Genomic DNA, 15,937 nt, shown 5'->3' with positions numbered 1-15,937 from the left:
AATACGACCAGGGGAAGGTTCCCAGTGAGAGAGTCAATACGACCAGGGGAAGGTTCCCAGTGAGAGAGAGTCAATACGACCAGGGGAAAGGTTCCCAGTGAGAGAGAGTCAATACGACCAGGGGAAGGTTTCCGGTGAGAGAGAGTCAATACGACCAGGGGAAGGTTTCCAGTGAGAGAGTCAATACGACCAGGGGAAGGTTCCCAGTGAGAGAGTCAATACGGCCGGGGGAAGGTTCCCAGTGAGAGAGAGTCAATACGACCGGGGGAAGGTTCCCAGTGAGAGAGAGTCAATACGACCGGGGGAAGGTTCCCAGTGAGAGAGAGTCAATACGACCGGGGGAAGGTTCCCAGTGAGAGAGAGTCAATACGACCAGGGGAAGGTTCCCAGTGAGAGAGAGTCAATACGACCAGGGGAAAGGTTCCCAGTGAGAGAGTCAATACGACCGGGGGAAGGTTCCCAGTGAGAGAGTCAATACGACCGGGGGAAAGGTTCCCAGTGAGAGAGTCAATACGACCAGGGGAAGGTTCCCAGTGAGAGAGAGTCAATACGACCAGGGGAAGGTTCCCAGTGAGAGAGTCAATACGACCGGGGGAAGGTTCCCAGTGAGAGAGAGTCAATACGACCGGGGGAACATTCCCAGTGAGTCAAAAAAAAGGTCATTTAGAAAGGACAGAACAAGTTATTAAATCTTCTCTGTTGCCTGTCGACATATGCCATTTTCCTCTGAACCAGCCGCGATAAATCACCTGTGTTTGTCTAAAGGGAAAGACACTATGGCTGCAGCCAGCAATAACAACATGCAAAACTACCACTCTTATCTAATCCTCTAGGGTCCCAAGAAACAAAGAGATCTTCTGTTGAATCTGACAATTAATCTTAATGGTTGTACAGTCAATCTCAAATAAAACTGTGAAGGACCTCGGTGTTACTCTGGACCCTGATCTCTCTTTTGACGAACATATCAAGGACAGCCTTTTTTCCATCTACGTAACATTGCAAAAATCAGAAACTTTCTGTCCAAAAATGATGCAGAAAAATTAATCCATGCTTTTGTTACTTCTAGGTTAGACTACTGCAATGCTCTACTTTCTGGCTACCCGGATAAAGCACTAAATAAACTTCAGTTAGTGCTAAATACGGCTGCTAGAATCCTGACTAGAACCAAAAAATTTGATCATATTACTCCAGTGCTAGCCTCCCTAGGCGGGCTTCCTGTCAAAGCAAGGGCTGATTTCAAGGTTTTACTGCTAACCTACAAAGCATTACATGGGCTTGCTCCTACCTATCACTTTGACTTGGTCCTGCCCTACATACCTACACGTACGCTACGGTCACAAGACGTAGGCCTCCTAATTGTCCCTAGAATTTCTAAGCAAACAGCTGGAGGCAGGGCTTTCTCCTATAAAGCTCCATTTTTATGGAACGGTCTGCCTACCCATGTGAGACACAGACTCGGTCTCAACCTTTAAGTCTTTACTGAAGACTCATCTCTTCAGTGGGTCATATGATTGAGTGTAGTCTGGCCCAGGAGTGTGAAGGTGAACGGAAAGGCTCTGGAGCAACGAACCGCCCTTGCTGTCTCTGCCTGGCCGGTTCCCCTCTCTCCACTGGGATTCGCTGCCTCTAACCCTATAACAGGAGCTGAGTCACTGGCTTAATAGGGCTCTTTCATACAGTCACTAGGAAGGGTGCGTCACTTGAGTGGGTTGAGTCACTGATGTGATCTTCCTATCTGGGTTGGCGCCCCCCTTGGGTTGTGCCGTGGCGGAGATCTTTGTGGGCTATACTCGGCCTTGTCTAGTGGTGTGGGGGAAGCTGTGCTTTGGCAAAGTGGGTGGGGTTATATCCTTCCTGTTTGGCCCTGTTCTGGGGTATCATCGGATGGGGCCACAGTGTCTCCTGACCCCTCCTGTCTCAGCCTCCAGTATTTATGCTGCAGTAGTTCATGTGTCGGGGGCTAGGGTCAGTTTGTTATATCTGGAGTATTTCTCCTGTCTTATCCGGTGTCCTGTGTGAATTTAAGTATGCACTCTAATTCCTCTTTCTCTCACTCTCGGAGGACCTGAGCCCTAGAACCATGCCTCAGGACTACCTGACCTGAGGACTCCTTGCTTTCCCCAGTCCAAATATCAATCTGTCTATTCCTCTAGGGTAACACGTTAACTAGGTCAAATATCAATCTATCTATTCCTCTAGGGTAACACGTTGACTAGGTCAAATATCAATCTATCTATTCCTCTAGGGTAACACGTGACTAGGTCAAATATCAATCTATTCCTCTAGGGTAAACGTTGACTAGGTCAAATATCAATCTATCTATTCCTCTAGGGTAACACGTTGACTAGGTCAAATATCAATCTATCTATTCCTCTAGGGTAACACGTGACTCGGTCAAATATCAATCTATTCCTCTAGGGTAACACGCTGACTAGGTCAAATATCAATCTATTCCTCTTCAATTGGTAACACGTTGACTAGGTCAAATATCAATCTATCTATTCCTCTAGGGTAACACGTTGACTAGGTCAAATATCAATCTATCTATTCCTCTAGGGTAACACGTTGACTCGGTCAAATATCAATCTATTCCTCTAGGGTAACACGTTGACTAGGTCAAATATCAATCTATCTATTCCTCTAGGGTAACACGTTGACTAGGTCAAATATCAATCTATCTATTCCTCTAGGGTAACACGTTGACTGGGTCAAATATCAATCTATCTATTCCTCTAGGGTAACACGTAACTGACTCGGTCAAATATCAATCTATTCCTCTAGGGTAACACGTTGACTAGGTCAAATATCAATCTATCTATTCCTCTAGGGTAACACGTTGACTAGGTCAAATATCAATCTATCTATTCCTCTAGGGTAACACGTGCAGCCTAGGTCAAATATCAATCTATCTATTCCTCTAGGGTAACACGTTGACTCTGAATCAAATATCAATCTATTCCTCTAGGGTAACACGTTGACTGGGTCAAATAATTCACTTTCTACTCCAGCATATTTCCTGTCAACTCAATAACTCTCATTCCACTAAGACGTGAAAGGCATTTAATGTCATAGTTTCATAAGAACCAAAAACAGTCTGAGTCAGTCAGCCTCCGTCAGAGAGAGAGTGACCTCCAGACCAGATGGATGAGGCCGGAGAACGTACCCATGACGGGAGCTTTGTTCCTGGGACCAGCACAGAGATGTTGGGTGAGAGCCCAGGCTGGCCCGGGGTAAAAGTCTGGCAGGAGTGAGATCAGAATCTCGGGATGCCAACTACTGCCATTGTGCCCTTGAGCAAGAGATGCTCCAGGGCAAATGTAGCTCTGTAGCTATTCCAACGCTGCTTCCAGCCTAGTGTGTGTGTGTGTGTGTGTGTGTGTGTGTGTGTGTGTGTGTGTGTGTGTGTGTGTGTGTGTGTGTGTGTGTGTGTGTGGCGTCTGGGGGACAAATTTCAGATTCACATTCAGTATAACCATCTAGTACCGAGTCAGACCCCCCTTTGCATCCAGAACAGCCTGAATTCTTCAGGGCACTGAAACATTGCTCAAATTGGTGTTTTTCCATTCTTCAATTGTCCAGTGTTGGTGATGGCCTGCCCAATGGAGCAGCTTCTTCTTGTTTTTAGCTCATAGGAACCCAGGGTGGTCGTCTGCTGCAATAGCCAATCGGTGACAAGGACCGACACGTTGTGAGTTCTGAGCAGTTATTTTCCTGTTTGTGTTCCACCTGTTAGCTTGCATAATCCTCCTTGGACATCTCATCAACGAGGTGTTTCCCACCCACAGGACTGCCGCTGACTGGATGTTAGTGTTTGTCGCACCGTTCTCTGTAAACCCTAGACACTGTCGTGCGTGAAAACTCCAGGAGGCCGTTTGAGATACTAGAACCGCCACACCGTAGGTTATTCTAACGGAACAGTAACTGAATGCCCTGATGCCTGTGTGCTTTATATGGTAGGTTACCCATTCTAATGGAACAGTAACTGAATGCCTCGATGCCTGTGTGCTTTATATAGCAGGTTACCCATTCTAATGGAACAGTAACTGAATGCCTCGATGCCTGCCTGTTTTATATAGTAGGTTACCCATTCTAATGGAACAGTAACTGAATGCCCTGATGCCTGTGTGCTTTATATAGTAGGTTACCCATTCTAATGGAACAGTAACTGAATGCCTCGATGCCTGTGTGCTTTATATAGTAGGTTACCCATTCTAATGGAACAGTAACTGAATGCCCTGATGCCTGTGTGCTTTATATAGTAGGTTACCCATTCTAATGGAACAGTAACTGAATGCCTCGATGCCTGCCTGCTTTATATAGTAGGTTACCCATTCTAATGGAACAGTAACTGAATGCCTCGATGCCTGTGTGCTTTATATAGTAGGTTACCCATTCTAATGGAACAGTAACTGAATGCCTCGATGCCTGTGTGTTTTATATAGTAGGTTACCCATTCTAATGGAACGGTAACTGAATGCCTCGATGCCTGTGTGCTTTATATAGTAGGTTACCCATTCTAATGGAACAGTAACTGAATGCCTTGATGCCTGTGTGCTTTATATAGTAGGTTACCCATTCTAATGGAACGGTAACTGAATGCCTTAACCTGCCTGCTTTATATAGCAGGTTACCCATTCTAATGGAACAGTAACTGAATGCCTCGATGCCTGCCTGGTTTATATAGTAGGTTACCCATTCTAATGGAACAGTAACTGAATGCCTTAACCTGCCTGCTTTATATAGTAGGTTACCCATTCTAATGGAACAGTAACTGAATGCCTCGATGCCTGTGTGCTTTATATAGTAGGTTACCCATTCTAATGGAACAGTAACTGAATGCCCTGATGCCTGCCTGCTTTATATAGCAGGTTACCCATTCTAATGGAACAGTAACTGAATGTCTTGATGCCTGTCTGCTTTATATAGGAAGCCACGGCCACATGACTCACTGTTTGTAAAAGCAAAACATTTTTATGAACGGGGTGGTGTAGCTAATAAACTTGCCACTGAGTGCAAGTTATATTGTACATAACTGGTACGAGGACAGGGATATGTTGTGTGAGGGCTCCAGGGTTAGGGTAGGGTTAGGGTAGTATCCTACCTGGTACGAGGACAGGGATATGTTGTGTGAGGGCTCCAGGGTTAGGGTAGTATCCTACCTGGTACGAGGACAGGGATATGTTGTGTGAGGGCTCCAGGGTTAGGGTAGTATCCTACCTGGTACGAGGACAGGGATATGTTGTGCGAGGGCTCCAGGGTTAGGGTAGTATCCTACCTGGTACGAGGACAGGGATATGTTGTGTGAGGGCTCCAGGGTTAGGGTAGTATCCTACCTGGTACGAGGACAGGGATATGTTGTGTGAGGGCTCCAGGGTTAGGGTAGTATCCTACCTGGTACGAGGACAGGGATATGTTGTGTGAGGGCTCCAGGGTTAGGGTAGTATCCTACCTGGTACGAGGACAGGGATATGTTGTGTGAGGGCTCCAGGGTTAGGGTAGGGTTAGGGTAGTATCCTACCTGGTACGAGGACAGGGATATGTTGTGTGAGGGCTCCAGGGTTAGGGTAGTATCCTACCTGGTACGAGGACAGGGATATGTTGTGTGAGGGCTCCAGGGTTAGGGTAGTATCCTACCTGGTACGAGGACAGGGATATGTTGTGTGAGGGCTCCAGGGTTAGGGTAGTATCCTACCTGGTACGAGGACAGGGATATGTTGTGTGAGGGCTCCAGGGTTAGGGTAGTATCCTACCTGGTACGAGGACAGGGATATGTTGTGTGAGGGCTCCAGGGTTAGGGTTAGGGGGTAGTATCCTACCAGGTACGAGGACAGGGATATGTTGTGTGAGGGCTCCAGGGTTAGGGTAGTATCCTACCAGGTACGAGGACAGGGATATGTTGTGTGAGGGCTCCAGGGCTAGGGTAGTATCCTACCAGGTACGAGGACAGGGATATGTTGTGTGAGGGCTCCAGGGTTAGGGTAGTATCCTACCTGGTACGAGGACAGGGATATGTTGTGTGAGGGCTCCAGGGTTAGGGTAGTATCCTACCAGGTACGAGGACAGGGATATGTTGTGCGAGGGCTCCAGGGTTAGGGTAGTCTCCTATCTGGTACGAGGACAGGATATGTTGTGTGAGCGCTCCAGGGTTAGGGTAGTATCCTACCTGGTACGAGGACAGGGATATGTTGTGTGAGGGCTCCAGGGTTAGGGATAGTATCCTACCTGGTACGAGGACAGGGATATGTTGTGTGAGGGCTCCAGGGTTAGGGTAGTATCCTACCTGGTACGAGGACAGGGATATGTGGTGTGAGGGCTCCAGGGTTAGGGTAGTATCCTACCTGGTACGAGGACAGGGATATGTTGTGTGAGGGCTCCAGGGTTAGGGTAGGGTTAGGTAGTATCCTACCTGGTACGAGGACAGGGATATGTTGTGTGAGGGCTCCAGGGTTAGGGTAGTATCCTACCTGGTACGAGGACAGGGATATGTTGTGCGAGGGCTCCAGGGTTAGGGTAGTATCCTACCTGGTACGAGGACAGGGATATGTTGTGTGAGGGCTCCAGGGTTAGGGTAGTATCCTACCTGGTACGAGGACAGGGATATGTTGTGTGAGGCTCCAGGGTTAGGTAGTATCCTACCTGGTACGAGGACAGGGATATGTTGTGTGAGGCTCCAGGGTTAGGGTAGTATCCTACCTGGTACGAGGACAGGGATATGTTGTGCGAGGGCTCCAGGGTTAGGGTAGTATCCTACCTGGTACGAGGACAGGGATATGTTGTGTGAGGGCTCCAGGGTTAGGGTAGTATCCTACCTGACTACGAGGACAGGGATATGTTGTGTGAGGGCTCCAGGGTTAGGGTAGGGTTAGGGTAGTATCCTACCTGGTAATACGAGGACAGGGATATACACACAGTGAGGGCTCCAGGGTTAGGGTAGTATCCTACCTGGTACGAGGACAGGGATATGTTGTGTGAGGGCTCCAGGGTTAGGGTAGTATCCTACCTGGTAATACGAGGACAGGGATATGTTGTGTGAGGGCTCCAGGGTTAGGGTAGTATCCTACCTGACTAATAGGACAGACTAATATATGTGACTAATGAGGGCTCCAGGGTTAGGGTAGTATCCTACCTGGTACGAGGACAGGGATATGTTGTGTGAGGGCTCCAGGGTTACACACTGACTAATAGGGTTAGGGTAGTATCCTACCTGGTACGAGGACAGGGATATGTTGTGTGAGGGCTCCAGGGTTAGGGTAGGGTTAGGGTAGTATCCTACCTACATACAGACTAATACATAGGACAGGGATATGTTGTGTAAGGGCTCCAGGGTTAGGTAGTATCCTACCTGGTACGAGGACTAGGGATATGTTGTGTGAGGGCTCCAGGCAGCACGTTGACCAGCTCCGTCAGCATGTTGAAGCAGCACTGTCTTGTCTTGACACTTTTCTCCTTCATCTGCTTATGCAGGGCCTTAACGATCATTGGCACCTGCAGCACACCGGTGGGAGGGAGAAATATCAGACATACCACTGACTAATACACACAGACTAATACACACAGACTAATACACACAGACTAATACACACAGACTAATACACACAGACTAATACACACTGACTAATACACACTGACTAATACACACAGACTAATACACACAGACTAATACACACAGACTAATACACACAGACTAATACACACAGACTAATACACACAGACTAATACACACAGACTAATACACACAGACTAATACACACAGACTAATACACACAGACTAATACACACAGACTAATACACACTGACTAATACACACTGACTAATACACACTGACTAATACACACTGACTAATACACACTGACTAATACACACTGACTAATACACACTGACTAATACACACAGACTAATACACACAGACTAATACACACTGACTAATACACACTGACTAATACATACTACAACTACCACTAGGAGATAGACATACCACTGACTAATACATACTACAACTACCACTAGGAGATAGACATACCACTGACTAATACATACTGACTAATACACACTGACTAATACACACAGACTAATACACACTGACCAATACACACTACACACTGACCAATACACACTGACTAATACACACTGACTAATACATACTACAACTACCACTAGGAGATAGACATACCACTGACTAATACATACTGACTAATACACACAGACTAATACACACAGACTAATACACACTAGAACTACCACTAGGATATATAGATATACCACTGACTAATACATACTAGAACTACCACTAGGATATATAGATATACCATGGACTAATACACACTGACTAATACACACTGACTAATACACACTGACCAATACACACTGACCAATACACACTGACCAATACACACTGACTAATACACACTGACTAATACACACTAGAACTACCACTAGGATATATAGATATACCACTGACTAATACATACTAGAACTACCACTAGGATATATAGATATACCATGGACTAATACACACTGACCAATACACACTGACCAATACACACTGACCAATACACACAGACCAATACACACAGACCAATACACACAGACCAATACACACAGACCAATACACACAGACTAATACACACAGACTAATACACACAGACTAATACACACAGACTAATACACACAGACTAATACACACAGACTAATACACACAGACTAATACACACAGACTAATACACACTGACTAATACACACTGACTAATACACACAGACTAATACACACAGACTAATACACACAGACTAATACACACAGACTAATACACACAGACTAATACACACAGACTAATACACACAGACTAATACACACAGACTAATACACACAGACTAATACACACAGACTAATACACACTGACTAATACACACTGACTAATACACACTGACTAATACACACTGACTAATACACACTGACTAATACACACTGACTAATACACACACTGACTAATACATACTAGAACTACGACTAGGATATATAGATATACCACGGACTAATACATACTGACTAATACCCGACTGACTAATACACACTGACTAATACACACTGACTAATACACACTGACTAATACACACTGACTAATACACACTGACTAATACACACTGACTAATACACACTGACTAATACACACTGACTAATACATACTAGAACTACGACTAGGATATATAGATATACCACGGACTAATACACACTGACTAATACATACTGACTAATACATACTGACTATTACACACTGACTAATACATACTAGAACTACCACTAGGATATATAGATATACACACTGACTAATACACACTGACTAATACATACTGACTAATACACACTGACTAATACATACTAGAACTACCACTAGGATATATAGATATACCACAGACTAATACACACAGACTAATACACACAGACTAATACACACAGACTAATACACACAGACTAATACACACAGACTAATACACACAGACTAATACAATACACTACAGACTAATACACACAGACTAATACACACAGACTAATACACACAGACTAATACCACTAGGATATATAGATATACCACGGACTAATACACACAGACTAATACACACTGACTAATACACACAGACTAATACACACAGACTAATACACACAGACTAATACACACAGACTAATACACACAGACTAATACACACAGACTAATACACACAGACTAATACACACAGACTAATACACACAGACTAATACACACTGACTAATACACACTGACTAATACACACTGACTAATACCACTAGGATATATAGATATACCACGGACTAATACACACAGACTAATACACACAGACTAATACACACAGACTAATACACACAGACTAATACACACAGACTAATACACACTGACTAATACACACTGACTAATACACACTGACTAATACACACTACAACTACCACTAGGAGATATATACATACTACTGACTAATACATACTGACTAATACATACTACAACTACCACTAGGAGATATATACATACTACTGACTAATACACACTGACTAATACACACTGACTAATACATACTACAACTACCACTATGAGATATATACATACTACTGACTAATACATACTGACTAATACATACTACAACTACCACTAGGAGATATATACATACTACTGACTAATACATACTACCACTAGGAGATATATACATACCACTGACTAATACATACTACCACTAGGAGATATATACATACTACTGACTAATACACACTGACTAATACATACTACAACTACCACTAGGAGATATATACATACTACTGACTAATACACACTACCACTAGGAGATATATACAGACCACTGACTAATACATACTGACTAATACATACTACAACTACCACTAGGAGATATATACATACTACTGACTAATACATACTACCACTAGGAGATATATACATACTACTGACTAATACAAACTGACTAATACACACTACCACTAGGAGATAGACATACTACTCTGTGTGTGTGTAATTAACAAAGGAGTATGACATTGGTGTGATGAATTACTAGAGGTAACCAGGTAGTACCATTACTAGAGGTAACCAGGTAGTACCATTACTAGAGGTAACCAGGTAGTACCATTATTAGAGGTAACCAGGTAGTACCATTACTAGAGGTAACCAGGTAGTACCATTACTAGAGGTAACCAGGTAGTACCATTACTAGAGGTAACCAGGTAGTACCATTACTACAGGTAACCAGGTAGTACCATTACTAGAGGTAACCAGGTAGTACCATTACTAGAGGTAACCAGGTAGTACCATTACTACAGGTAACCAGGTAGTACCATTACTACAGGTAACCAGGTAGTACCATTACTACAGGTAACCAGGTAGTATCTTTAAGACCAGGCTAGTAGGGAACGTGCCAAAACAGCCCAAAAATGTGTATTCTTTAAATATCACACGGCACATATTTAGGATCCTTGGCTAAAATAACATCACCCAGCATTGGCTTGTAGAGCTTAAGGTCTGGGCGGTGCCTCTCTCTCCTCTGTGTTTTACCTGGTTCTGCAGCATGGTGAGTGGAGTCTCTCCCTGTTCCATGGCATCTGGGTCACACAGCCAGCTCTGAGCAGGACGTGTCTGCTTCAGCAACGACAGGTAGGCATGGAACACGTCAGCCTTCACGTTCTCCTCCCGCTCCTACAGTCAATACATCAGTCAATACATCAGTCTTCACGATCTCCTCCCGCTCCTACAGTCAATACATCAGTCAATACCTTCCAATCAATCCCGCTCCTACAGGCAATACATCAGTCAATACACCAGTCTTCACGATCTCCTCCCGCTCCTACAGTCAATACATCAGCCTCAATACACCAGCTCACAGTCAATACATCAGTCAATACATCAGTCAATACATCAGTCAATACATCAGTCAATACACCAGTCAATACATCAGTCAATACACCAGTCAATACATCAGTCAATACTTCAGTCAATACTTCCAGTCAATACTTCAGTCAATACTTCCAGTCAATACATCAGCCTTCACGTACTCCTCCCGCTCAATACAGTCAATACACCAGTCAATACACCAGTCAATACACCAGTCAATACATCAGTCAATACATCAGTCAATACACCAGTCAATACATCAGTCAATACACCAGTCAATACACGATCTCCTCCCGCTCCTACAGTCAATACACCAGTCAATACATCAGTCAATACATCAGTCAATACATCAGCCTTCACGCTCAATCCTCCCGCTCCTACAGTCAATACACAGTCAATACACCAGTCAATACACCAGTCAATACACCAGTCAATACATCAGTCAATACATCAGTCAATACCTCAGTCTCCTCCCGCTCCTACAGTCAATACATCAGTCAATACATCAGTCTTCACGTTCTCCTCCCGCTCTTACAATCAATACACCAGTCAATACACCAGTCAATACACCAGTCAATACACCAGTCAATACACCAGTCAATACATCAGCCTTCACGTTCTCCTCCCGCTCCTACAATCAATACACCAATCAATACATCAGCCTTCACGTTCTCCTCCCGCTCCTACAATCAATACATCAGTCAATACATCAGCCAATCAAATTGTATTGATAAAAGCCCTTTTTGTGACAACTGTTGATATCAAAGTGCTTTTACTTTGTAGTAACCCGGCCTGCAAACAAACACAGATGCCGAACGGCTAGGTAAAACTCCACGGAAGATGTAGACCTACACAGAGGTAGTGTGTGTGTCTGTGTGTGTCTGTGTGTGCGTGTCTGCGTGTGCGTGTGTGTGTGTGTCGTGTCTGTGTGGTGTTTGTGTGTGTGTGTGTGTCTGTGTCTGTGTGGTGTCTGTGTGTGTGTGTGTGTGTCTGCCTTGAAGCGGGCGATGAGCGCGGGCGACACGGTCCGGTAGAACTCCGGCAGCATCTCGTGGCGTGTGCTGACCACGGCGTCCAGACACTTGGCGGCCGCACGGCGAACCTTCCAGCTCATGTCGTCGTCGTCGCTGTACTCGTCATCACTTCCTGTAAAAAAAAATGTTTTAAAAAGGGCAGAGGTCAGAGGTCAAAGGGTGGTGATAATGTGAGGTTAGATAATATCTGCTGCTAGACTGTGTTAAGTATTAGAACGGATGACAATAGTTACATTAGCTGGTAGAAAACACCAGCATCTCAAACACAGGTTACACACAGCACAGCTACTAGTCTAGAGAGACCCCCTGACTACCACAGGTTACACACAGCACAGCTACTAGTCTAGAGAGACCCCCTGACTACCACAGGTTACACACAGCACAGCTACTAGTCTAGAGAGACCCCCTGACTACCACAGGTTACACACAGCACAGCTACTAGTCTAGAGAGACCCCCGTGACTACCACAGGTTACACACAGCACAGCTACTAGTCTAGAGAGACCACCTGACTACCACAGGTTACACACAGCACAGCTACTAGTCTAGAGAGACCCCTGACTACCACAGGTTACACACAGCACAGCTACTAGTCTAGAGAGACCCCCTGACTACCACAGGTTACACACAGCACAGCTACTAGTCTAGAGACCCCCTGACTACCACAGGTTACACACAGCACAGCTACTAGTCTAGAGAGACCCCCTGACTACCACAGGTTACACACAGCACAGCTACTAGTCTAGAGAGACCCCTGACTACCACAGGTTACACACAGCACAGCTACTAGTCTAGAGAGACCCCTGACTACCACAGGTTACACACAGCACAGCTACTAGTCTAGAGAGACCACCTGACTACCACAGGTTACACACAGCACAGCTACTAGTCTAGAGAGACCACCTGACTACCACAGGTTACACACAGCACAGCTACTAGTCGAGAGACCCCTGACTACCACAGGTTACACACAGCACAGCTACTAGTCTAGAGAGACCACCTGACTACCACAGGTTACACACAGCACAGCTACTAGTCTAGAGAGACCCCCTGACTACCACAGGTTACACACAGCACAGCTACTAGTCTAGAGAGACCACCTGACTACCACAGGTTACACACAGCACAGCTACTAGTCTAGAGAGACCCCCTGACTACCACAGGTTACACACAGCACAGCTACTAGTCTAGAGAGACCACCTGACTACCACAGGTTACACACAGCACAGCTACTAGTCTAGAGAGACCACCTGACTACCACAGGTTACACACAGCACAGCTACTAGTCGAGAGACCCCTGACTACCACAGGTTACACACAGCACAGCTACTAGTCGAGAGACCACCTGACTACCACATCTCAAACACAGGTTACACACGACCACCTGACTACCACAAACAATACTGTCATCACATGGTTGTTCCAGGGCCGAACCTCAAATCCTTCCAATGAGATTTGACCTGTGAAGTTTGACAGAGATACACTCAATCATCACAGACTAGGAGGCTAATCCCAACACTGTGCTGCCCTGGGCCTGATGAGACTAGACCCAACACTGTGCTGCCCTGGGCCTGATGAGACTAGACCCAACACTGTGCTGCCCTGGGCCCGATGAGACTAGACCCAACACTGTACTGCCCTGGGCCCGATGAGACTAGTCCCAACACTGTGCTGCCCTGGGCCTGATGAGACTAGACCCAACACTGTGCTGCCCTGGGCCCGATGAGACTAGACCCAACACTGTACTGCCCTGGGCCCGATGAGACTAGTCCCAACACTGTGCTGCCCTGGGCCTGATGAGACTAGACCCAACACTGTGCTGCCCTGGGCCTGATGAGACTAGTCCCAACACTGTGCTGCCCTGGGCCCGATGAGACTAGACCCAACACTGTGCTGCCCTGGGCCCGATGAGACTAGTCCCAACACTGTGCTGCCCTGGGCCTGATGAGACTAGTCCCAACACTGTGCTGCCCTGGGCCCGATGAGACTAGACCCAACACTGTGCTGCCCTGGGCCTGATGAGACCAGTCCCAACACTGTGCTGCCCTGGGCCTGATGAGACTAGACCCAACACTGTGCTGCCCTGGGCCTGATGAGACTAGTCCCAACACTGTGCTGCCCTGGGCCCGATGAGACTAGACACAACACTGTGCTGCCCTGGGCCCGATGAGACTAGTCCCAACACTGTGCTGCCCTGGGCCTGATGAGACTAGACACAACACTGTGCTGCCCTGGGCCTGATGAGACTAGACACAACACTGTGCTGCCCTGGGCCTGATGAGACTAGTCCCAACACTGTGCTGCCCTGGGCCCGATGAGACTAGACACAACACTGTGCTGCCCTGATGAGACTAGTCCCAACACTGTGCTGCCCTGGGCCTGATGAGACTAGTCCCAACACTGTGCTGCCCTGGGCCCGATGAGACTAGACCCAACACTGTGCTGCCCTGATGAGACTAGTCCCAACACTGTGCTGCCCTGGGCCTGATGAGACTAGTCCCAACACTGTGCTGCCCTGGGCCTGATGAGACTAGACCCAACACTGTGCTGCCCTGATGAGACTAGTCCCAACACTGTGCTGCCCTGGGCCTGATGAGACTAGTCCCAACACTGTGCTGCCCTGGGCCTGATGAGACTAAACCCAACACTGTGCTGCCCTGATGAGACTAGTCCCAACACTGTGCTGCCCTGGGCCTGATGAGACTAGACCCAACACTGTGCTGCCCGGGGCCTGATGAGACTAGTCCCAACACTGTGCTGCCCTGGGCCTGATGAGACTAGTCCCAACACTGTGCTGCCCTGGGCCTGATGAGACTAGACCCAACACTGTGATGCCCTGGGCCTGATGAGACTAGTCCCAACACTGTGCTGCCCTGGGCCTGATGAGACTAGACCCAACACTGTGCTGCCCTGATGAGACTAGTCCCAACACTGTACTGCCCTGGGCCTGATGAGACTAGTCCCAACACTGTGCTGCCCTGGGCCTGATGAGACTAGTCCCAACACTGTGCTGCCCTGATGAGACTAGTCCCAACACTGTGCTGCCCTGGGCCTGATGAGACTAGACCCAACACTGTGCTGCCCTGGGCCTGAGGAGACTAGACCCAGCACTGTGCTGCTCTGGGCCTGTTTACAAGCTTGCGACACACAGTCAGTCAGTCAGCACCATTCATTATTAAAGGAACCAGCCAATAGGAATGAGTAGGAATATGATTTATGGATGACTGGCAAACTGTGCTGAAGCTTAGTGCTGTAGAAGATACGAGCAACACTCCAGGCTCCAAAAACACTCGTTGTTGTCAAGAGCCACTTTATAAATGAAGGGGACAGAGAGGAGGAAGAGGACAGAGAGGAGGAAGAGGAGGACAGAGAGGAGGAAGAGGAGGACGGAGGAGGAAGAGGAGGACGGAGGAGGAAGAGGAGGACGGAGGAGGAAGAGGAGGACGGAGGAGGAAGAGGAGGAAGGGGACAGAGAGGAGGGAGGGAGGGGACAGAGAGGAGGGAGGGA

At 46.6% G+C, this 15,937-nt stretch overlaps 1 protein-coding gene across 1 annotated transcript in view; it reads right to left on the bottom strand.

Annotated features, from left to right (window-relative positions):
• cand1 (cullin-associated and neddylation-dissociated 1) overlaps positions 1-15,602 on the bottom strand; it is a 33,840-nt gene extending 18,238 nt beyond the window's left edge. The window contains exons 1-5 of the mRNA XM_052509918.1: positions 15,596-15,602; positions 12,391-12,542; positions 11,061-11,201; positions 7,385-7,485; positions 5,875-5,915 (exon numbers count right to left, since the gene is read on the bottom strand). Of these exons, the coding sequence (XP_052365878.1) occupies positions 5,875-5,915; positions 7,385-7,485; positions 11,061-11,201; positions 12,391-12,542; positions 15,596-15,602 (442 nt within the window). The remainder of the gene's footprint in view (positions 1-5,874; positions 5,916-7,384; positions 7,486-11,060; positions 11,202-12,390; positions 12,543-15,595) is intronic.
• Positions 15,603-15,937: the final 335 nt, after the last annotated feature.

Source organism: Oncorhynchus keta, unplaced genomic scaffold (assembly GCF_023373465.1).
Source record: "Oncorhynchus keta strain PuntledgeMale-10-30-2019 unplaced genomic scaffold, Oket_V2 Un_contig_5170_pilon_pilon, whole genome shotgun sequence".
Classification (NCBI taxonomy): Eukaryota; Metazoa; Chordata; class Actinopteri; order Salmoniformes; family Salmonidae; genus Oncorhynchus; species Oncorhynchus keta.
Note: the sequence above shows the minus strand (reverse complement) of the source record. Positions and strands in the feature narration are given on the sequence as shown.